Below are 19917 nucleotides of genomic sequence, written 5' to 3' on the forward strand. Positions count from 1 at the left end.
AGGGGTCCCCTGCCCCGGGCCCCCCGGCCCCCCCAGCGCGCGGCCCGGAGCCCTGGGACGCTCCGGGGCAGGTGGCCTGTCCTGGCCGCGCTGCAGACCCTCGAGGTCGGGACTTCTCTGCTGGCGGTGCATCGCCCGTGGCCACCCTGCCGGCCGCTGGGGAAGCGGGAAGCCAGAGCGGCCCCTCCGGGTGCAAGGCAGAACCGCTGCGAAGGTCAGAACCCTGCCACTCGGGGAGGCCGCCAGGGGGCGCTGGCCCGGCGGCAGGCTGCTCCCTGGGGTCCCTCAGATCCTGGGCCTGGGTCACTGATGAAGGGGCCGGTGCTCGGCTTCCTCCAGCCTCAGGCAGGACTTTGTTCTGGGGAGCTGCTTGGTGCCCCGCAGGCCCCAGGCCCCAGGCTGGGGAGGGCACCGTGCCCTTCCTGCTCCTGGGCAGATGCTGCAGCACTGAGATGGGGATAATCTGTGGTGATCTGAGATTTGGTTTTGGCGGCTCACCCCACACCAAGTGGGGCTTCTCTGCGGGAGAGAGGCCGCTTTCCAACCCCTGGGCCTCCAGGGTGGCCGCTGAGGGATGGCAGCCTCCTCATGGGCTCCTGCTGTTGGAGCAGGAGTGACTTGTAGGCTCCAGGAAGGTGGAGCCTGCCCAGGATCGCACACAGCAGGACACTGGACCTGCAGGCCAGGGCTCCACACCTCGGCTGGCTCCACGTGCAGCAGCAGGGCTAAGCTGGGCGTGCAGAGCATCTAGAGGTCAAGGGCTCAGGCTGGACTCCGGGCGTGCCACGGTTAGTTAATCCCCATCCAGAGAGCAGTAGGAAACTCAAGAAAGGTTATTTTAAAATGCATCGAAGTTCTTAAAAGAAATCTTGCTTTATTGTAGCAACTCATACCTGCCATCTTATTTGTTATTTGAGGGGATCAGTCAACCCCCTGCCTGATAATCTGCGCTGTTTTTTTTCCCCAACTCCTTTCTGTCTCAGGGCCTTTGCACGTCCCCTTTTCTGGAACAATTGTCCTGGGTCTTGACATGGTGGATTCTTTGAGTCATCCAGGCCCCAGCTTAAATGTCACCTCCTCAGAAAAGCCTTCCCAGTCTTCCCTGTCGCACATGACTCTACCACAGCCTGGCCCAATCTCATTGCCCTTCATGTCGCCAGAACTACTATAATTACCTTGGTTTTTACTTGTGTGTTGCCCGGTGCTCTGCTTTCAAATGAGAGCCCTTGAGAGCTGGCCTCGCCTGTCTTGGTCACTGTGGGTTTCCCTTGCCTGGCTGGTGCCTGGCACATGAGAAGTGCCCACTAGGTGCTTCTTGAACGTCAAGGGGAATGAGTGTTGAGTGTGTGTCTTTGGTGTCCCTGTGGCCTCTTGACAGCCTGTGTCCCTGTGGCCTCTTGCAGGACCTGGCCTGGGTGGAGGCACAGTTGGTGCCGATACATGAATATGCCACCAGCTTTTCAGACCATTGAGCAACTGAACTGAAAAGAACATTCTGGCTCCAGGTTATTACGGGGGGCGGGTGTGGCGTGGACAATGAGATAGGAATGCACAGTTCCCGTTTGGAACCCCAGAGCCGGTCGCACTCTGCAGTGGACGGCTCTCCATCTGCAGATTCAACAGACCGCGTGCCCAGAGCAGTTTTTGAAAGTTGCATCTGTACTGATCGTGGACAGGCTGCTTTTTCTCGCCATCTTCCCAAAACAACAGCCTGACGAGTGTCCGCACGCACTTAACGCTGAATTAGGCATTGCGCGTCACGTGGAGAGGCTCTGAAGTCTGAAATAGAAGGCACGCAGGCTGGGGCAGATGCTACCCTGTTTTGTTTAAGGGGCGTGAGCATCATGGACTTTGGCATTCGCGGGGTACAGGAATCAGTCCCTCCCAACGCCAAGGGACAATTGCGTATGATTAGTAAATACCTACAGATGTAGCTCAGATGTTGAATGATCATATCTGGGTGAATTTCATTTTCTTCTTCATGTTTGTTTGATATTTTGAATGTTGTCTATAGTGTACCTGCATTTTCTACAAACAGAACTATTAAGTTTTAAATAGAGAGTTACTTTTTTCCATGCTCTGGCTTCAGAACCCTGGCTACAAAAAAAGGAAACATAAATAAGAAAAAAAAATGATCTATCTATAATGAGGGATAATAATACAAAGACCCTCTTGTCCTGAAGGGGAGCGGGCTTGCTCCACAACCACCCCCCCACACACACACAGTGAAGCTGTGCCTGGTGTCCCCTGGTAACCTGGAGGCTGCTGTTGTGGTCACAGTGGGGACTGGAACACAGGTCCAAGCTGCCTCCTCTGTAGGTCACTGTGGACACTGATACCATCTGGTGGAAGGGGTTGGGGGACGGCCTTCCTAGAGCTACTTTTATTTCCAGACCTGTCCCTGGGGCTCCACCAGGGTCCTGCCTGGGGCACTCTGCCCTCCAGTGGCAGGTGCGGGAAGTGCGTCTCTTCTGGGTCCTGGAACCTGTTGCCTAGAAAGGTGGCTGGACTTGGGGTCAGGAAGCCTCCACTGGCCAGTGTGGACCAGGGGGCAGTTGCCTGGTTGCCTGTCTCCCTGTCTCCATCCTTCCAATGGCCTCACAGTTGTCTTGGTAACCAGCAGAAATGTCCCTGTCACTGTCCCATGACAGTGGGGGGGGGGCGCCCTGTGACCGGCCCCACGCCCTGCCCTGCACACTGTCTGCCTTGTGCCCTAGGGGTCAAGGGATTCCAGTGTGGGACTGCCAGCTGGGGACAGAGCCGGCCACACAAGTGCCACGGATGCCCTCCCCTCCCTTTCTTGGCACATAGGCCTGCCTGGCCTGCAGAGTGCGCGTCTCCCCTCCTCTGGAACCCGCCTGTTGGCACAGGCGGGACTAGCGCATCTTCTCTGCCGCCTCTGGACTTAACCCCTCCCCCGCCCACCGGCTGCAGGCACAAGCCCAGGGCCACCTGCTCTCCCCAGCTGGCCTCCTTGCTCTACTGGGAAGTGGCCAAGGGCGAGGGAGACTGCGTGAGCCCCTGAGTAGCTGCCTCAGCCCAGCACGGCGCCCACAGGACGGCCAACAGTTATAAATGAGTGAAGGCGACAGATGCTTCCAGACGGCCCTTGCTGTCAGCGTGTCCCAGAGCCGTGCCTGGCTCACCCTCACCACAGCCGAGAGCCGGCTTTCAGCTCTGAATCCACGCCAGGATGCATCTGGAGCAAACCGTTTAATGACTCTGGCGTGACTCAATTGAGATAGGAGCCGAGTAAACACTGAACCAAATGAATTTTGATTACTGCCCAGGCATTGTGAATATCTCTGTCTGGCCCCGGGTATTTTTTTTTCCCCTCAACTGAAGCATGAAATATACTCCGCAGGTCCCCAGAAGGGCCCACGGGCAGGGCCTCTGGGTAAAGTAGTGTTGGAAATTATCAGCATAAGAAAGGCTTTCTCAGGCCGAAGTCTCGGCCTCGCTTCTGTAATTAGAATTTACTTTAAGTTTCAGGACTGTGTTTGTCAAGACCAGAGGCGAGGGGTGCACAGCACGACCTCAGGCGTATTCCAGAGCTGATGTTGTTTCGGGGAGGGTTAATACAAGGAAGGCTTAAAGATCCATTCTGATTTCTAGAAACTTCATCAGCATGTGCAGGAGGCCTGCAGCATGGGGCAGGAGATATAAAGGTGAATTGAGTAAGAAATCCGACATCAAGCAGGCGGCTGTCAATCAGGTGTAAGGAGAGGTCTTGGGGCTCAGGAAAAAGGCAGCAAGTTTAAAGGCTCAACAGGCCAATCCTGGGTGGCTTCCTGGAGGGGGCATTCTAGGCAGCCTCTAGAGGACCAGGAGGCTCTCAGTGCCCACTAAACCTGTGTTGTCAGAAAGCTATTCACAGGGGTTGGTTGTGAATGATCTCATTGGCTGCACCAGCAAAGGAGAGCCATCGATTCTTTACCTCCCTGTCCCCTGTCTCTTTCTTCCCTCCTGGCTCAGATCGGCCACTGTAAGAGGAGTGGCATATTCGAGAGTCTGAGCATGGTGCAGCGCGCTGCTTTTTGAATGCTGGCTCTTGCTAGTGCTAACTGTGTGATTTCAGGCAAGTCACTAAACCTCTCTGAGCCTGAGTTTCCCTCTCTGCAACGTGGTGGGGTAAGGATCGCACTCAGAGATAAAAGGTAGTAAAGGAGCAGCCTTTAGGTCTCAGAACCATGCCTGGCGATCAGCGAGTGGTCAAGGTCACCGGGCATGAGGCCCATGTGGACACATTCCAGGGCTTCTGTGCAAGAGCTCTCTCCCTGGGTGCTCAGGGGGAGCCTGGGCCCTGTCTTGTGAGGCGGAGCTGGGGTGTCAAGGACATGGACAGCTCCTTGGCCTCCCTCCTGCCCTGCACCCTACACCTCAATGCTGTTTTTGACCTTGATTTCCCATCTCCTGGGATGTGGGGGGAGGGCAGGGGTCCGTGCCAGGACTGCAGGGCTGTAGTGGAGGAGGAGGGGCTCTGGGTGGCTGTTCTCCTGTCCCAAGGAGCTTGGAAGCCGCTCCCTCTGCAGGGTATGGGCCCTGCACTCCTTAAAAGGCATCTTTAAGATGCTGAAGTCCCTCTGCAGGTCAGTATCCGACTCCAGGACCCTGTTTTGAGGAGTTTTGGGGGCTTCCCATGGTGGTTCAAGATCTTCCCTTCCTCTAGGTGTTTCCAACTCCCCAGAGGGTGTTTGGGGAGTGGCCCTCTGGGACAGGCGCGGCACGGGGTGTCGTGATGAGCCCTGGAGTGCTCTTGGCAACACAGAGCCTGGATTTGAACCTGCAGCCTTGAGCCGGTTGCCCAGACTCTCTGTGTCTCAGTTTCCTTAGCTGTAAAATGGGATCATAACCGACCCACCCCTAGGCTGCTCAGATGAGCTTCACAGACTGTGCAGGCAGCACCCAGCTCTCCCTCTGCAGTGTGTCCCTGCGACCCAGCAGGGAGCTGGGTCCAGCTGGGAGCTGACAGGACCCTGGGCATGGCAGGCCCTCAGCAGTGTCTGCTGTTGACCAGAAGGATTACTGAAAGCCAACCTCGTTCTGCCCTCACCCCAAAGGGCAGATAAGCCAGCAAAAATCAGAAAAGAAGGGCGGCCATGACACCAGCCCATCCTACTAAAGGGGCTTGTCGGCCGTGGCGGTTAATCCGTGGCTCACGCGTGAGCAGATTATCTGGACAGAAGCAGGACTCCTCCCGTGTGGGCCGACTGCCGGGCCTGGCCTGCACCCTGAGGCTCGGGTCACTCCTGGTGTTGAAATTCCAGGTGGTCCATGGTGGTGACCTTTTGGGTCAGTGGGGGAAGGCTCCATAGCTGTCAGAAGGTGTCCTCCAAGAAGCCTGGGAGCACCCAGATGCATGCCGACCTTGACGTTCCCGTCTCAGGCAGGGAGCCCTGCTCTGGTTCTAACACCTGGTACCTGTGGAATCGGCCTTCAGTCCGGAAGAGCGGCCTCCACCAGCCTCACCATCTAAGGGAGGACAGGAAATGGCAGGAGCCAGGGTGGATACCCAGGGGCTGGGTGGCAGGGGACTCTGTGGAAGTGGCCTGTCCCCAGAGAGGAGTATTTTAATCACTGATATTGTTTAAAATTACTGGCCAGTGGTTACCATAAGTTGTCTGATTTTTATTATTTTTATTGTAGTAAAATATGCACAACATGAAATTTACAATTTTAACCATTTTTAGGTGCACAGCTCAGTGGCACTAAGTGCGTTCACATGGCTGTGCCACCGTCACCACCGCCGCCTCCAGAACTATGTACCCAGGAAACATCAACTCCCCCAAGTCCCTGGTAACCACAATCTACTTCCTGTCCCTGTGGTTTGGACCATTTGAAGTTTCTTAAGTGAGCAGAACCTTCAGGATCTGGCCCGTGGTGCCTGGCTTGTGTCCCCTGGTGTACTGTCCTCAGGGCTGCTCTGGGTTGTCCTGTGCATCAGGATTTCCTTCCTCTTTAGGGCTGGGTCATGGTTCCCTTCCATGCATACACCAGGTATTCGTCCGTTCATCCAGCCACGGACACTCGAGTTGCTTCTGCCTCTCAGGCTGTTGTTGGTGGAGGACAGAGGAGGCTGGACACCCGAGCAATCAACAGGAAGCAGGTTTATTAGCTGCATCGGTCCAGAGTGGCTATCACCTAAAAATCGCTGGGCCTTGAGTCTGGAAATTCTTTTTTCTTTATACTCAGGGGGGTGGTTCTGGGTCGGTGGGTGGGTGACATAACAGTTACTCTTTGTCCCGTAGTTTTAGGTTAGGCCAAGGTTGTGCAACTTTTTAACCACAGAAAGCAGAAGTGACAATTCTTGTACATCATCCAGTTTGCAGGCAAATTTAGCTTTTGTGAGAGAGCAACTTAGCCCTTACAGAAGATAGAAAGTTTCAAAGCACACTGAGCTCTTTGCAGACATTTTTTTAAAAATTGTTTTAGATGTTGATGGACCTTTATTTATTTATTTATTTTATTTTTATGTGGTGCTGAGAATCGACCCAGTGCCTCACACATGCTAGACAAGCGCTCCACCACTGAGCCACAGCCCAGCCCATCTTTGCAGACATTTTTGTTCTTATTAACATAAGAATTTTTGTTCTTATTAACATAATAAGAACAGTATGGGGAGGGTCTCCGGAGGAGCATCTTCCTGAGTCTATGGTGGTAGAGCAGCCACTGCAGTGAACAGCGCTATGAAGAGCTCTCGTGGGCGGAGCTCTCGTGGGCGGAGCTCTCTGCTTCAAGCCAGCGCCTTCAGTTCTTTAGGGCGAGTTCCCAGAAGTGGGATAGCTGGGTCCCCGGAAGTCTGAGCCGTGCATGCCATTGGTAAACTCTGAACACTGTACTTAATGTTCTCCTGGGGTTGTCACCCAGCCTCCCTTGCTGTCCCATTCCTGCATGCTTTTCTTCTGTTGTCACCTGCCTGAATCTTGAGGCACCTCAGAGAATGTTGTGAGATTTAGATCTGAAGAGTGCAGGAGACACCTGAGGGAGGGTCCCTTCCCTGACACTGCAGAAGGGGGTCTTCCCAGCTGGGACCAGGGGTGAGGCTGGTGGTTCTGCAGCTGCTGGTCCCAAGCCTGGCTCCTGCTCTGCCCTCGATGGTTCTTTGTGGCTGCTGGTGGCCGCCTCCTGGCCTCCTTTTTGGTTGAAGAAGGTCCACAGGCTCTGACTGGTCCTCCAGGATGGACCTTAGCTGACCGTGGCCTGGCCCTTCCCCTGGCTCATGGCCAGTTAACATCTATATCCGTGAGGCCCCCAGGGACGTGCACCTGCCTCCCAGTAGTCAAGGAGCAGGAAAGAGGACGTCAGAGGTGTCCCCACCCATCTGTTCGTCCAGGGCAATCATCCTGTTCCAGGAGGTGGTTCTGGGGCTTGTGATGTCAGGAGGGCATCAGGGCTGGTAGTGTGCAGGTGTCTGGGATAATGGCTTCAGACCCCAGGGTGGCCCTGGGGACACTGGCATTCCGGAGACATCTGACACCCAGTCACCCACACCACAGCAGAGGGCGTGTCCCCTCCAGACCTGCTGCTTCAAACACCATCAGAGGCGACTCACTGTAGGTCAACGAGCTCCGCCATTCCTGAAATGGCACGACAACCCCGATTTGCTCTAGAGTTAGCTGAGGGGAGGCAGCAGAGTTGCGTGTGTGTGTGTGTGTGTGTGTGTGTGTGTGTGTGTGTATGTGTGTGTGAGAGAGAGAGAGCGGAGGATGTGGTGCAGCCAGATCCACGTGAGCCAACGGCTGGAGCTGTCTGGTGACACGGGGAGGTTCACCCTGCTGCGCTCTGGATTCCCACACACGTGGCGCCTTCCTTATGAAACATCAAGGTAAACCAGCGGGTCCCTCCGGCACTGGTCGGGAGCTGGCCTCAGGCTTCCTCGCCTTTGCAGTGAACACCCCGCCCCCTTTACCAGGGGAGCACAGAGGCTCCCTGACAGTGCTACTGGACGAGGAGAGGCTTAGCGGGGTCTGAACCAGATCTCATTCCCAAAACACCAGGCTGCCCCGTGACCTACTGCTCCTGGGGGGACTGTCCTCCCTGGGGGTCTGCCCAGCCAGGGCCAACTCAGCCCCTGGAAATCCAGCCCACCAGAGGCCCTCCCTTACCACCCCCAGCAGGGCCTGCCTGCAGGGACCTAGATGGAGGTGATTGTGTGGCCTTGGGGGTGGAGGGATAGTGACTCGTTCAGGTCACTTGGCTCTTGCATGGCAAAGCCACCTTCCCTGTGCCTAGCTGTGCCTCTTTCCCCCAGTGTTCCTTGTCTCAGTTGCTCCAGAAGTGTGGCCTCCTCCCTGCCCCAAGTCCCTGGGGCCTCTGCTGTCACCTCGTTAGCAGGTCTCATTTCCTGTGCCTTCCCTGGGCTCCTAAACTTGCTGCTCACATCTTCCCTCACCCTTGGGCTCCCGCATGGCCCGTGACTCCAATTCCCCAGCATCCTCTCCCGCTCATTTCCGCCCTGTCTTGTTTGGTAGCTGTGCCTCTTGGCTCGCTTGGTCTGGTGCCAGGGGACCCCTGGGTAGAGCAGGGCCATCTTTCCTTCCTGTGCTGTTGCAGAGGCTCTCAGCAACCTCCCAGCGAGCTCCCTGTCAGGTGCCAGCCGTGAGGCGGTGTGGGCCGTGGCGCCCTCTGATGGCTGCTGGGTGAGACTCCAAGCGCGGCCAGTGCTGACAGCTAGCTGCCCACTGTGCCCACCATGGCCGCCTGCGCTGGCCACACGTGGATGCCCCAGCAGGCCCCTGTCTCAGCCAGCTCTTTCCTCCTCCCCAGGACACTACTGATTTTCTTGACCCTTCTCTTTCAACATTCTCCGAAACTCACCCTAGTGAGATCTAGAAGGAAGACAGGATTTCTGGATCCAGAGGTCAGGGTTTAGGAAACAGATGAGTCTTGGGTGGTTAATTTCTCATTTCTAATGCAGGCTCATTGAAAGACGAGATGAGAACAGAGAATGTGTTTCCTTTCCCGAGGGTCTGGGTCTTGTCAGCCTGGCTGGGTTTCAGCCTGGCAGGAACCTCATCAGGTCTCTCTGGAGCCCCTCAGCCTGTCCCTGGGCTCTGGGCCCTGATCGTGGTACTCGGGGGCTATTTTCCATGGTAAGGAGCATGTGGGTTTATATATGGAGGCCGCGGCGTCTCCGTGTGGGTGGTGGTGGCAGAGTTGGTTCTAACACCACGTCTCATCCTGGGCTCACGGTTGCTGCAGGGGGCCCTCTAATACCCAGCATTTCTCTGCAGAAACGTCTGGGGCCTGGCAACAGGAGCTGCCTGGCTGCAGAAGGATGTCGCCGTACCCCTTGGAATTCATATGTGGAGACTTCCTCCCTGGGGTGGTCATTTGAGAAGGTAGGGCCTTTTGTGAACGAGGGATCAGTGCACTTCCAGAAGAGTCTGATAGGAGCCTGTTTGCCACTCCTGTCTTGTGAAGTCCCACAGAAGCCACCAAGTATGAGAGGCCTCACCTGACCTGGATTCACTGGTGCCTTGATCTTGGACTTCCCCACCCTGAGAGCTGTGAGCAGTAGATTTCTGTCATGTACAAGTGACCGGGTGGAAGGAATTTTGTGACAGCAGCCTGCAGAGGTCCAGACGCATCTGAACAGAGGCACAGCGGAGCCCTCTTAGGTGGCCAAGAGCAGAGAGGGTGAAGCAGTCAGTTAGCGTGACTCTCCTTGTCCCTCATGTTAGAATCCAGACTGTCATGGCCAGCGCCTCTTCTGGATGTATCTAAGGAATAGGTGCTGCCTGGAGGTCCTCAGAGCTTCTGTCACTGTCCTTGCCATGGTTACCAACTGTCCCCTGGAGCATGATGATTCAGGGGAGCGTGTCTAGGTGGATGCTGTCATCAGAAAGGGGCCTGGTCACCTACTGAAGTCCCTGGCCACAGTGTCCAGTGCTGTTCAGCGTCCGGTTTCATCCTGATAGACACGGCGATGTGATTCCTAATTTTCTTTTATCTTTAATTCTCCCAGGGTTTTTTTTTTTTTTTTGTCACTTTCTCTTTATAAATTAGCATGTTTTTCTTGGCTTGAGGAAATCACATCCATTTGCAATGTTTTAAAAATGCTCAAGAAACCCTGACGTCTGCCAGCAGTGAAATAGTGATCCAGATGGGAAGTTACCGCGACTGTAATATTATTGTTTTTATTGTGACACTTAAGCCTACATAAGATTGTGTTCAAAATAATCATAAGGGAGATTAGGATGGGGTGGTGTGATTTCAGGAGAAATTTTGATTCTCACTCAAATAACCTTTAACACTACTCTGAACCCCAAATATCTACTTCACACATGCCTCATGTAGGATGCCGACAATATCGTTCACATGTTTTTTCCTAAATGTTAAATTTTTAATGATGGGTGAAATAGGAGGGAAGATCAATCAGACTCCATCAGACGAGGCACTTCTGCTTCTGGGCAAAATCCCTGCTCCCTCCACCCAAGAGAGGTGCCACTAGAGAGAGGCTGGGGGCTTGAGCTGTGGGCTCACTCAGAAGCTGGGGAAGGACGTGACTGGGCACGCACGGGTGGCATAAGACCAGGGGACACAGGTAGGTGGGAAGGATCTGCATGTTTCTGAGTAGATGAGGCGGCTCGAACAGATCCCCAAACCTGGCACGAGAAGGGTTTGCAGTGGTTGCTCCAGGCCCTGCAGAAGTAGTGAGAAGACTTTTTTGCCAGTCAGCGGTTTCTGCCTGACGAGGGCAGGGGGCTGGGGTGCCCTGGGTTACTCATCTTGCCTGTGATTGGCGTGTAGAAGCCAAAGCTCCCAACCCCGCTGCCTAGAGGATGCAGTATTGCAAAAGGTCTAGCTCAGGACCCTCAGGGCTGAGGCTAGACCAAAAGCCTTCAGGGCCCCTCAGACACCAGAAATCAGGATTTCTTGCGTATTTTTAAAACATTGTGATTTCCTGGCTTTTAATTTAGAGCTATTTCTATACTCTGTGGGCGCAGGATGTACCTATAGCTAACTCCCCAGACTTCATTTGCAGAGATAGTTACCTAAGCAAGCTATTAAGGGTGGCTTTGCTAAGGCTTTTTATTTGTAAACTAAAATGAGTGCACTTCTAGAGTTTGAGGGCCCTCACGCAGGATGCTGGAAGAATCTGGATTCCGTGCTCCCAGGTCTGTCTGCCCACGTGTCCGTGAAGAGGTGGAGGGAGTGGGCTGTGGGAGTCCCCTGCTCATTGTCTAGAGACGGTCGTGCTTTTTCCTCACCGCTGCTGTTGCTTTTAATTTGGAAGCGAATCACCATTAGTGTAGCTTCTCGGTTCAGTTTGGTGAGGGCTGTTTGCTCCTCGAGGTGTCAGCCCTGTTGGCCTATCATTTGCTAAGAATTGGACTCAAACTTGTATTTTCCTTTGAACAAATTGCACTCCCGTCCTGTCCCCACCCTGCAGTGCACTGTGGTGTGATGCTTGGTCTTTGTCACAGAGTCCTTTGTCACTGGGAAGTGGAGACAGTTGAGATCGGGTGACCCCAATGCTTCCTTTGTGGGCAATGGTGTAAAAAGATGAATAGAAAATAACCCATGTGGGAATCTGTGTTCCTGATGAGAGACTGGGGAGTAGACTCAGCCCAGAAAGGAGCGGGACAACCTGGAAATGTGTCCCTGCGTCATCCCACACTTAATGGTGTGTTTTGAAGGGTGCCCTTGGCTGCTTCTCTGTGTCACTTTACTTCCAGGCCCCCGGTAGCTCCGTGTCTGTGTCTGGGTAGGTGATACACCTTCGGATTTCATGTTCTGCTTTGTCATTGATCTGTTCTTTCCTGGGTCTCCGGAGTAGCTTGGATTCTTTTTCGTGCCTGTGTGACTGACTGTTGACGTGTCATGCCAACAGAGCTCACGGGAGCATCTGGATGGCTGGCCGAGGCTGGCTGTTCCTGCACCCCGTCCCCCCTCAGGACTCGCTGGAGCATGTGGGGCTCCAGGGTCCTGGCTCTGGGGGATGCTGCCACCCTGGGGCTCACCTGGGACCTGGCGGGGCTCACCTGGATAGGTCTGCAGGGAGTCCCCGGCACCTTCACAGTGCTGACAGCATTTTCCCTTAGCCTGGTAAGAAGCTGCAGGAGGGAGCTCGTGTTTCTGGTTCCCCCTCTGGCTGTGACCTCATCTCAGTGTGCCGCACAGCCTTGAGCTTTGCCCCTTTAGCGTGGGAATCCACGCGGCGGGTTCTCAGTGGCTCTGACGTCAAGGCGCTGTGAAATACATCACAGTGGATCCCCAGAAATTTGCGTTGGGACCATCTGTTCTCAGAATCCCACGGAAGATGAGCCCCCCCCCAACCCCCGCGCCCCGCGCCTCCTGCTCCTGCCTGGCTTCTGGTGGTGCAGGGAGAAGTCCCCGAGCCACCATGTGGAGCCACCATCTGTGACTGATTGTGCACGATCAGGGCCTGGGGTGATCTGGGTTTCTGTCTTTGGCTTGAAGATGAACCTGAAATGAGCCAAGTGGGCACCCGTCACCTGCGCACCGTCCCTGCTCGGGGACGAAGCCTCCCCAGGCTGGGTTCAGAGAGATTATTGTCTTTATTTCTTTCCAGTGTCAGGGGTCAACCCCAAGGCCTTGCAAACTAGGTCCGTGCTGTGTGGCTGAGCCCCACTCTGGTCCCCACCGGGGGTCTCCTATCTTTGTCAGGGGCCTTGAACTTCTGGGCTCAAGTGATCCTGCTGCCCCGGCTTCCCAGGTAGCTGGGACTTAGGGGTAAAGTCTAGCTGGCTCCCAAGGGGTTTATTGAACCAGCAGGAAGGAGAGCCACAGTGCCCAGGTAGCTATGGGGTCAGAGGGAGGGTGGCCCTCAAGAGCTGCGATGGGGCTGGGGGCGTCCAGGGCTGGGGCTGGGGGGATGGAGGCTCATCTGAAAGTCCTGCTTGTCTCCTCCTAGCATCTCAAGTCGGGGTGTAGTAAAGGAAGAGCCCACCTGCTGGAGCTTTCCTACTAGTATCATTTTTCTCACACTAAACACAGAAGCAGACAACTTAGGATCCATAGGACACGACTGGACTCCAAATCATTATTGAATCAGGAAACTTTGTTCAGATCGGCTGGAGCCATAGAACCAAAAATAAGCCCCATGGGCCAATCCCTGAGCAGACATGACGTCCTCTGTCCCATCCCCACACACCTGGGCCCTGGGTGTGGGGACCACTGCTGGGTGTGGGGATAACCTCTGGGTCCACACACCAATAGAAGCGTCAAAAAAAAAAAAAAAAAACCTATCTGTGGAGTGCCAGGGTTCTGCACAGAAGCATGTGTACGTAAGAGGGGACTTGTGGGGTGGGTCCCTCAGAGCACGGTGGCTCAGTCGCAGGTGGAGAGCCAGGCAGTCAGCAGCAGCCTCAGAAGAAGAGGGAGACCCATGATGGACCCCAGACCAAGGCTGGCAGCCCCAGTCCCGGGCCAAGTGACAGGTGCATGGCCCTGAGTCCGACGGCTAGAGAAACCCAAGTTTGACCCGGAGGGCGGCAGGAGCAGTTCCCTGCTCCCACCGGCCCCAGCCCAGGGGATGCTGCTGTCCCCGGGGACAGTCGGCCTCCTCCACTCAGTTGGCTGACCCACACTCCAGTCACCAACACCCCTGGAAGCATCAATGCGAGTTTTCTCTAGGCTCCCCAAGTTCCATCACTTTGACACCCAGAACGGGTATCACGCGCGCAGACTTCTGGGGCTGGCAGCGTCCGAGGGCCATGGCGGTGGGGCACTGGGTGGCTGAAGCCCTTTGGCAACAGGGCTGGTTCAGTGGGGGACCAAGGGGGCCCTCACTTCTTCAGGTCAGTAGAAGCCACCGAGGGCTTTCCAGAAAGGGCCTGGCCTGGCTGGGCCTGGGGGTGAGGTGAGGCCGGCAGCCGGGTTCAGGTTGGAGCAGGCCTCTCTAGGGAGGGCCGGAGAAGAGGCCAGGAGGGATGGGGACAGTATTGGAGGCGGGAGGAGGAGAGAAAGGAACATGGGAAGGGGCAGAGCCGGGGTGGAGCTCGGTGGCAGGCACCAAGCCTGGGTTCCACGCAGCACTGCAAAAATGGGGTGGGGAGGGGGGTAGCCCCAGGGCCTGGTCCCATGGGCGCCTCCTCTCCTTTCTGAAGTCCTTCAGGTCCTAAGAGAGGCCTCTTAGGCTCGGCCCTTTGCTTCCTGGGACCCTCAAGAGCTGCGATGGGTATGGTTGGACAGACTCCCTCAGAGCCCCACCACCTGGATCGGCTCAGAACATCCCCTTCCTGATGCAGCCGAGGTGGGGAGGGGGTCGCTGTGGCTCCTGGGTCACCCTAGGCCTCACCCAGTGTTTGCAGACACCTCCCTGCCCTTGACGGCCCCGGGTCCAGTGTGCCCGCGGTGGCATGAGCAGGTGCAGAGGGAGTATAGGGGGATGGGGTTTCCAGAGGGATTCAGACGGAGCCCCGTGGACCAAGGGGGGTGTGTGTGTGTGCGTCTTCATACCCACTGTGTGTGTGTGTGTGTGTGTGTGTTCACAGCCACTGTGTGTGCTTCACACCTGCAGGGGATGAGCCAGGATGGAGGAGTAAAGAAGGGCTGGCTGAGTGGCCTGGGGCTCGGCCGTGCTGTGTGTCGTGGTCAAGGCGTCCTCTGGGTGGGTTGGTTGACCGAAGCAGTGACCTCGTCAGCTGCTCCATCATCCCTGCATGGCCGAGAGCCCGGAAACGGCAGCACCAGGTCTCCCTCGACGCCAGCAGCTGTGTTTCTTTTCCCTTGGTCCCCGACGGGGCGGGGCCAGCTGCTGCTTCTAGGTGGGGAGTGGCCCATGGGTTGGAGCCGGGCGCTCTGGCTTGTGGGTGAGTTGGGCCCTGCGACTAGCAGGCTGGGTGCTGCAGACAAGTGACTCACCCTCTCTGGGCCTCAGTTTTCTCATCTGCAAAATGGAGGTCATGAGATCTCGCCTTCGGGTAGCGATTAGAACTAAGGGTGTGAGCTCCTCGGCTTCTCTGTGGAGTGGAGCGTGGTTGGCCTTTCCCCTCGTCCTGACCAAGGTCCATCTCTGCGTTTCCGCTGCAAGAAGTGTGCGGGGTGGGGAGGTGGCCACACCCGCCCTGTGCTCTGTGGGAGGCCGCGGGGGTTTCCATTCCAGTCTCTGGACTCCACGTCCCCGTGCTTGGTGCTGATCGCCCTCCGGCCTCAGCTTTTCTGAGAGGAAAGAGCTGCGGGAGGAGGAGGTGGCCAGGGTGAGGCGCAGGCGGTCCAGGGCCCCGTGGACGGGCGGCGCAGGCCGGGGGTCCATGGCCGGCTCCCCGGCTGGGGTCTGTGGTTGAGTTCTTCCACGTCTCTGAGGCCACAGGGGCCCCCAGCAACCAGCACAGCTACACCAGGTGGGGAAAGGAGGTGAGCGTCCACGAGGAGGGTCCACGACCGCCAGGCGGAGCTGACGGAGGGTGCAGGGAGCCATCACCGGGGATGAAGCCGTCCTTGGGGAGCCGCCCACGGTCTGCTTTGGTGACGGTCCAGAGAAACTGTCCTTTAGAACTCCACGCTCTCACAGGAAAGAGCCCTGGACAGGTTTCTGTGAGCTCGAGATGCCCGGGTCACCAGCACCCGGGTCGAGAGATGCACATCGCCAGCGCCATCACGCCCTGTCCCCTGGCTGCAGTGCAGGTCCCCGGGACAGGACACACGCTCTCCAGACTCATGGCAGCAGAGGGGAGTTTACCAGGCCCCTGAGGGATGGAAACTCCACCGTGGTCCTGGATCCCACACGACCCCACAGAATAGCAGATGCACTGGCCGCCTGGTCCCTGTCCTCTGGGTGGGCACGAGCACCAGGCCTGGTGAGACAGGGACAGAGGCAGGGCAGGGGGCAGGGCCTGGCCCCCGGCCACGCTGACAAGCTCAGAGCACAGATTGAGCCGCGGGGATGGCCCCCCTCTCCTTGGCACTCCTGGGAGGGGTCAGTAAAGACACAGAGGCCCCTCCCCAAACCAGCGTCTGCGTTGCCCGGACGCCACCGGTGGGGACCCAGCACCTTCCGGCCAGACCTGAGCTCTGCCCTCGGGAGACCCTCTTCTGGGACCCCAGGGAGGGGCTGGGATGCAGAGCCCCGTGTGACCCCCCCCAGCCTGTGGGGTCTCTGCACGACGTGGAACCAGGTCCCCGGGCCGTCTCTGTGCCCGTGGCTGGCCGAGGACACAGGAAGCTCGCTGCCTCCCGATGGTTCCTTCCGAGACCTTCCCAGAGCCCAGGGTGTGGGCCCCGGGATTCCGTGTCTTCACTCTTACACCAGCAATTATGGAGCGCCTCCTGTGTGCGGGTCACCTTCCAGAGACAAGTAAGGTGGAGGCAAAAGCTTTGAGCAAGGCTGTGCAAGAGTTCTCCGAGATAGGCACAGGGTCACGCACACTTCAGAGGTCAAAGCCTCTGCCCCCCCCACCACCCCCCGACGGCTGTTCTAACAGCAACTAGAGAGGTGGGAATTTTGGTGGCACATGGCAAACAGTAGCCTGGAATGGCATGAACAGGGAGGAGAGGTGACTGGCTCCTGAGCTGAGACCTCAGATCTGGCTTTAGGTGTGGCTGGATCTGGGTGTCAGTGGGTAGCATCAGGATTGGTCCCCTGCCCTTCCTTGCTGGATTCCTTCCCAGCCACCCTCTCTCTACAGAGGGACCCTGGGAAGTACGGACCTGCAATGTGCCGCTTTGGAGAATAGCAGAAAGAGACCTCGTGTGCCCCGGTTCTCTCCGAGAGTGACTGACCTGGGCCGCTGGGGCTGGACATATCTTTCCTCTTGGGCACTGAGTGGGCACAGCCCACAAGCCCCCCGGCCCCTCCACCTTACAGGACCTGTCTTCCACAGGGCCCTCCTGGCCCTGGTGGGCACCATGGGTCCATCCCTGTCCATCTGCCAGCCCCGTGTGCAGGTCAGGGGCCACTGCCTGTCTGCACCTGGCCCTCCTCTCCCTTCCCAGGTCACCCCAGTAGCTTCTCCCTGAGCTCCCATCCCTTCCCATCCCCTGTCCCCAGAACACTGTTTGTGAAAGGGTCAGTCCCTGCAGCTCGAGGGCTGATCCAGCTCCTGACCCCCCTTCTGTGGCTGTGGTCCACCCACTAAAAATGGTTCTGTATTTTAAAATGGTCGGGAAAAAAATTTTAAGAACACTACTTTGTGGCCCGTGAAAGGATCCAGAAGTCACTGTCCGTGAAGGCGAATGAAGTTTTCTCGGCAGCAGCTGCGCTCCCGTGCTCACGTGTCACCTGTGGGTGCCCGTGACTGCTGCCCTCACACCAGGATGGAGCTGAGGGGTGGCAGAGACCGATGGCCACAGCGCCAACTGCTGGTGTGGAATAGCAAGTCCTCAGAATTCCTGGGCTCAGAAATCAGGTGCACCCTGGTGTCCTTGGTGTGGCAAAGTCGCTTGAGGCCCTTGCAGTCTGGGACATGCCTCTCTCTTTTGCCCCTGCAGACTCCCTGCCTCCCAGAGGGCACAGAGGTCCTGCCCCTCACCTCCCACCTCCTGCCCCCCACCTCCCACCTCCTGCCCCCCCACCTCCCACCTCCATCACCTGCCCCCCGCCTCCCACCGCTGCACCAGCTGGCTCCCTTGCCTGGAGTCTCCCTCCTTCCTGGGCCTCCCAGGAGGTCCTGGAGGCCGGAGTGACCCTGCAGAGTGGGAGTGGACGTTTCCCTCTTCGGCATCCCGCTGAGCTCTGGGCGACCACCCCCTGGGGCACTGGTCCTGCTCTGGGCGCCCTTAGCCCCCTGTCCGTCGGCTCCCAGCAGGTGGCCAGCGTTGTCCCTCTTCCCCCTTGGCCCTGAGCACAGTCCCCCAGCTGAGGCCACGCTCCGCGCAGGTGGGAAGAAGGGAGAGTCCATGCCCCGGCTGGAGCCTCTTCAGTCCCCAGGACGGCTGAGCTGGTGGCCCAGGAACACTGGCACAGAAGGGCCGCAGCTGGTGGAGTACAGAGGCTGAGCTGAGGCGGGGGACGGGCCTGTCACCATTCTGCTCCATTCACGGCAATTCATCTCTGCAGGCAAGAGACGCGCCGCAGTTGAGAGACATGGCTTGAAGTGACTTGAGATTCTGAGGAGAAGATGGGCGAAGGGCAGTAGTGGGAATCGGGAATGTTCTCGCCTGTTCCTAGCTCCCCGTTGAGGATAGAGAGTTCTGGAGGGAGGAGAGTGTGTGGACCAAGAGCGAGGGTCCCCTTACAAGGAGGCGGAGTGAGGCAGGCATCAGTGTTCATCAGCAAGGACAGCAGCCATCATTAAAATTTGCTTTATTCCTAGACCAGGGTTTCTTCACTCGACCTCCGTGGCCATGTGGGGCTGGATGAATCTTTGCTGTGGAGGCTGTCCTGAGCACGGTAGGAGTTTAGCAGTGTCCCTACTCACCCTCCCCTGTTGTGACAACCAAAACGTCTCCAGGTGTTGGGGATGAGGCAGGACGCACCGTCACTTCTGGTTGAGAACCCTCTCCTACGCTCGCCTTTGGTGAAAGACCTGTTTTTTATTTGATTTATCTGCTTATAAAATACTAAAGAGTAAATGCCCAGGAAAAGGACCCCGTGCTTGGCAGCGTCAGCGGGTTTAAGTGCTGCCTTTCACTCCGTCCTTTTCCTGTCTTGGTGGGCAACAGAGGGTCCCCAGGCGACACTGTAGCACCGCCCTGGACTCGGGGTAAGGTCGGAGGGCCCCCCGTGCCTGGGTGGAGGTCAGGGGTTCTGGTCTTGATGCTTTGCACGCGATTCTTCCCTTGGGCGTGTGTGTGTGTCGGAGGAGTGACTCGTCCCTGTGGAAGGTGGGCAAATGCCACTCCTGGGTCACACACCTCTGGAGCTCGGGTGCTCAGGCTTCCCCGAGGAGGGGCTGGAGCGGAGCTTCCCGCCAATCTTCCTGGGTTGGTGTCACCCCCGGGGGGTGCAGGTCAGTCCCACTGGAGAGAGGATCCCCGCCCGCCCCGCGCTGGACGCAGAGCAGGGTGTAGTCCACGTCCTGGCCCAAGGTCAGCTTCAGCGGTGCTGATTGGTCACCCTCGGAAGTTTGACACCCTTGTCTTTTGTCCTGTGGCCCAGAAGGAGCCTGTGAGCAGAGGGAGATGTGGTGGGAGGAGTGTCTGCGTTTTGAATCGAGGTGACAGACCAGAAAGATGTCCGTCCGGGGAAGGAACAGGCCCCGGGAGCGGCCAGTGAGTGAGAGTGGCCTCCCGGGTCTCACCCTGGGATTGCCGTGAATTTTCCGTTTACAACAATCCCGCGGTGCTCTTGCAGAGCCCAGGGGGTCGTGTCTCCTACCAGCTCAGGGAGGGCGGGAAGGATGAGATCCAGACCCAGAGACCCTTCCCTAGAGATGACTCGCCCGTCGGAGCCGAGGGGGACATCAGAGAGGACGGAAGGAATCCTGCACTCTCTTGTTCTCCTGAGAGTTTAGAGAGAAAAGGGGTCATGTGTCCCCATCACAACCGTGTTGGTTAAGCCCTGCTGAGTGACGGACAGACCTGCCTGTCCCCTCCTCCACCTGTGCTCTTGCTGGATCCTGTTAGCTGGGCCCTAGTGGCCGATGGCTCATTAGAGTGTAAATGTTTACAGGGACCGTGCATCTGCTCAGCCAGTGATCACGCCCGCCCTGCACAGGCAACTCTGTAGAGAGACGCTGTCCCGTTCTTTCCAGAAAGATCTCAGAGGGCCTTCCCCAAGGTGACCAGTGAACGCCGCTCCCATTTGTGCTGAATTCTGCTGGAGACCTCTTGCCTTGACGCGGCTCAGGAGAGAACAAGACTTAGGTGTGGGAGGAGGCGGGACAGGGCTAACGGGGGACACTGCCAAGCACACAGGGCCCCGATGGAAGTGGGGTAAGGGCTGAGCGCTGAGGGAGGGTGGCACGTGGTGATGGTGGCCTATCAGGTCCCTCCCTAAAGTGCTTATTCCAGTGCCAGCCTGACTTCCTGGTTCAGCCTTGTCCGGGAAGTTGTGGCTCCTCATTCTTC

At 57.2% G+C, this 19917-nt stretch overlaps 1 protein-coding gene across 3 annotated transcripts in view; it reads left to right on the forward strand.

Moving 5' to 3' along the window:
• The window catches only part of Slc24a4 (solute carrier family 24 member 4), a 127057-nt gene that overhangs the window by 47514 nt on the left and 59626 nt on the right, over positions 1-19917 (forward strand). Inside the window, exon 1 of one of the 3 annotated variants that reach the window (XM_048799220.1) lies at positions 7650-7825. The exons of the other annotated variants lie outside the window; for them this stretch is intronic. Within the exon in view, the coding sequence (XP_048655177.1) occupies positions 7813-7825 (13 nt within the window). The 5' untranslated portion in view covers positions 7650-7812. Of the gene's footprint in view, positions 1-7649; positions 7826-19917 lie in introns of those variants that run through there. 3 annotated transcript variants of the gene reach the window in all.

This window comes from Marmota marmota, unplaced genomic scaffold (assembly GCF_001458135.2).
Source record: "Marmota marmota marmota unplaced genomic scaffold, marMar, whole genome shotgun sequence".
Taxonomy (NCBI): Eukaryota; Metazoa; Chordata; class Mammalia; order Rodentia; family Sciuridae; genus Marmota; species Marmota marmota.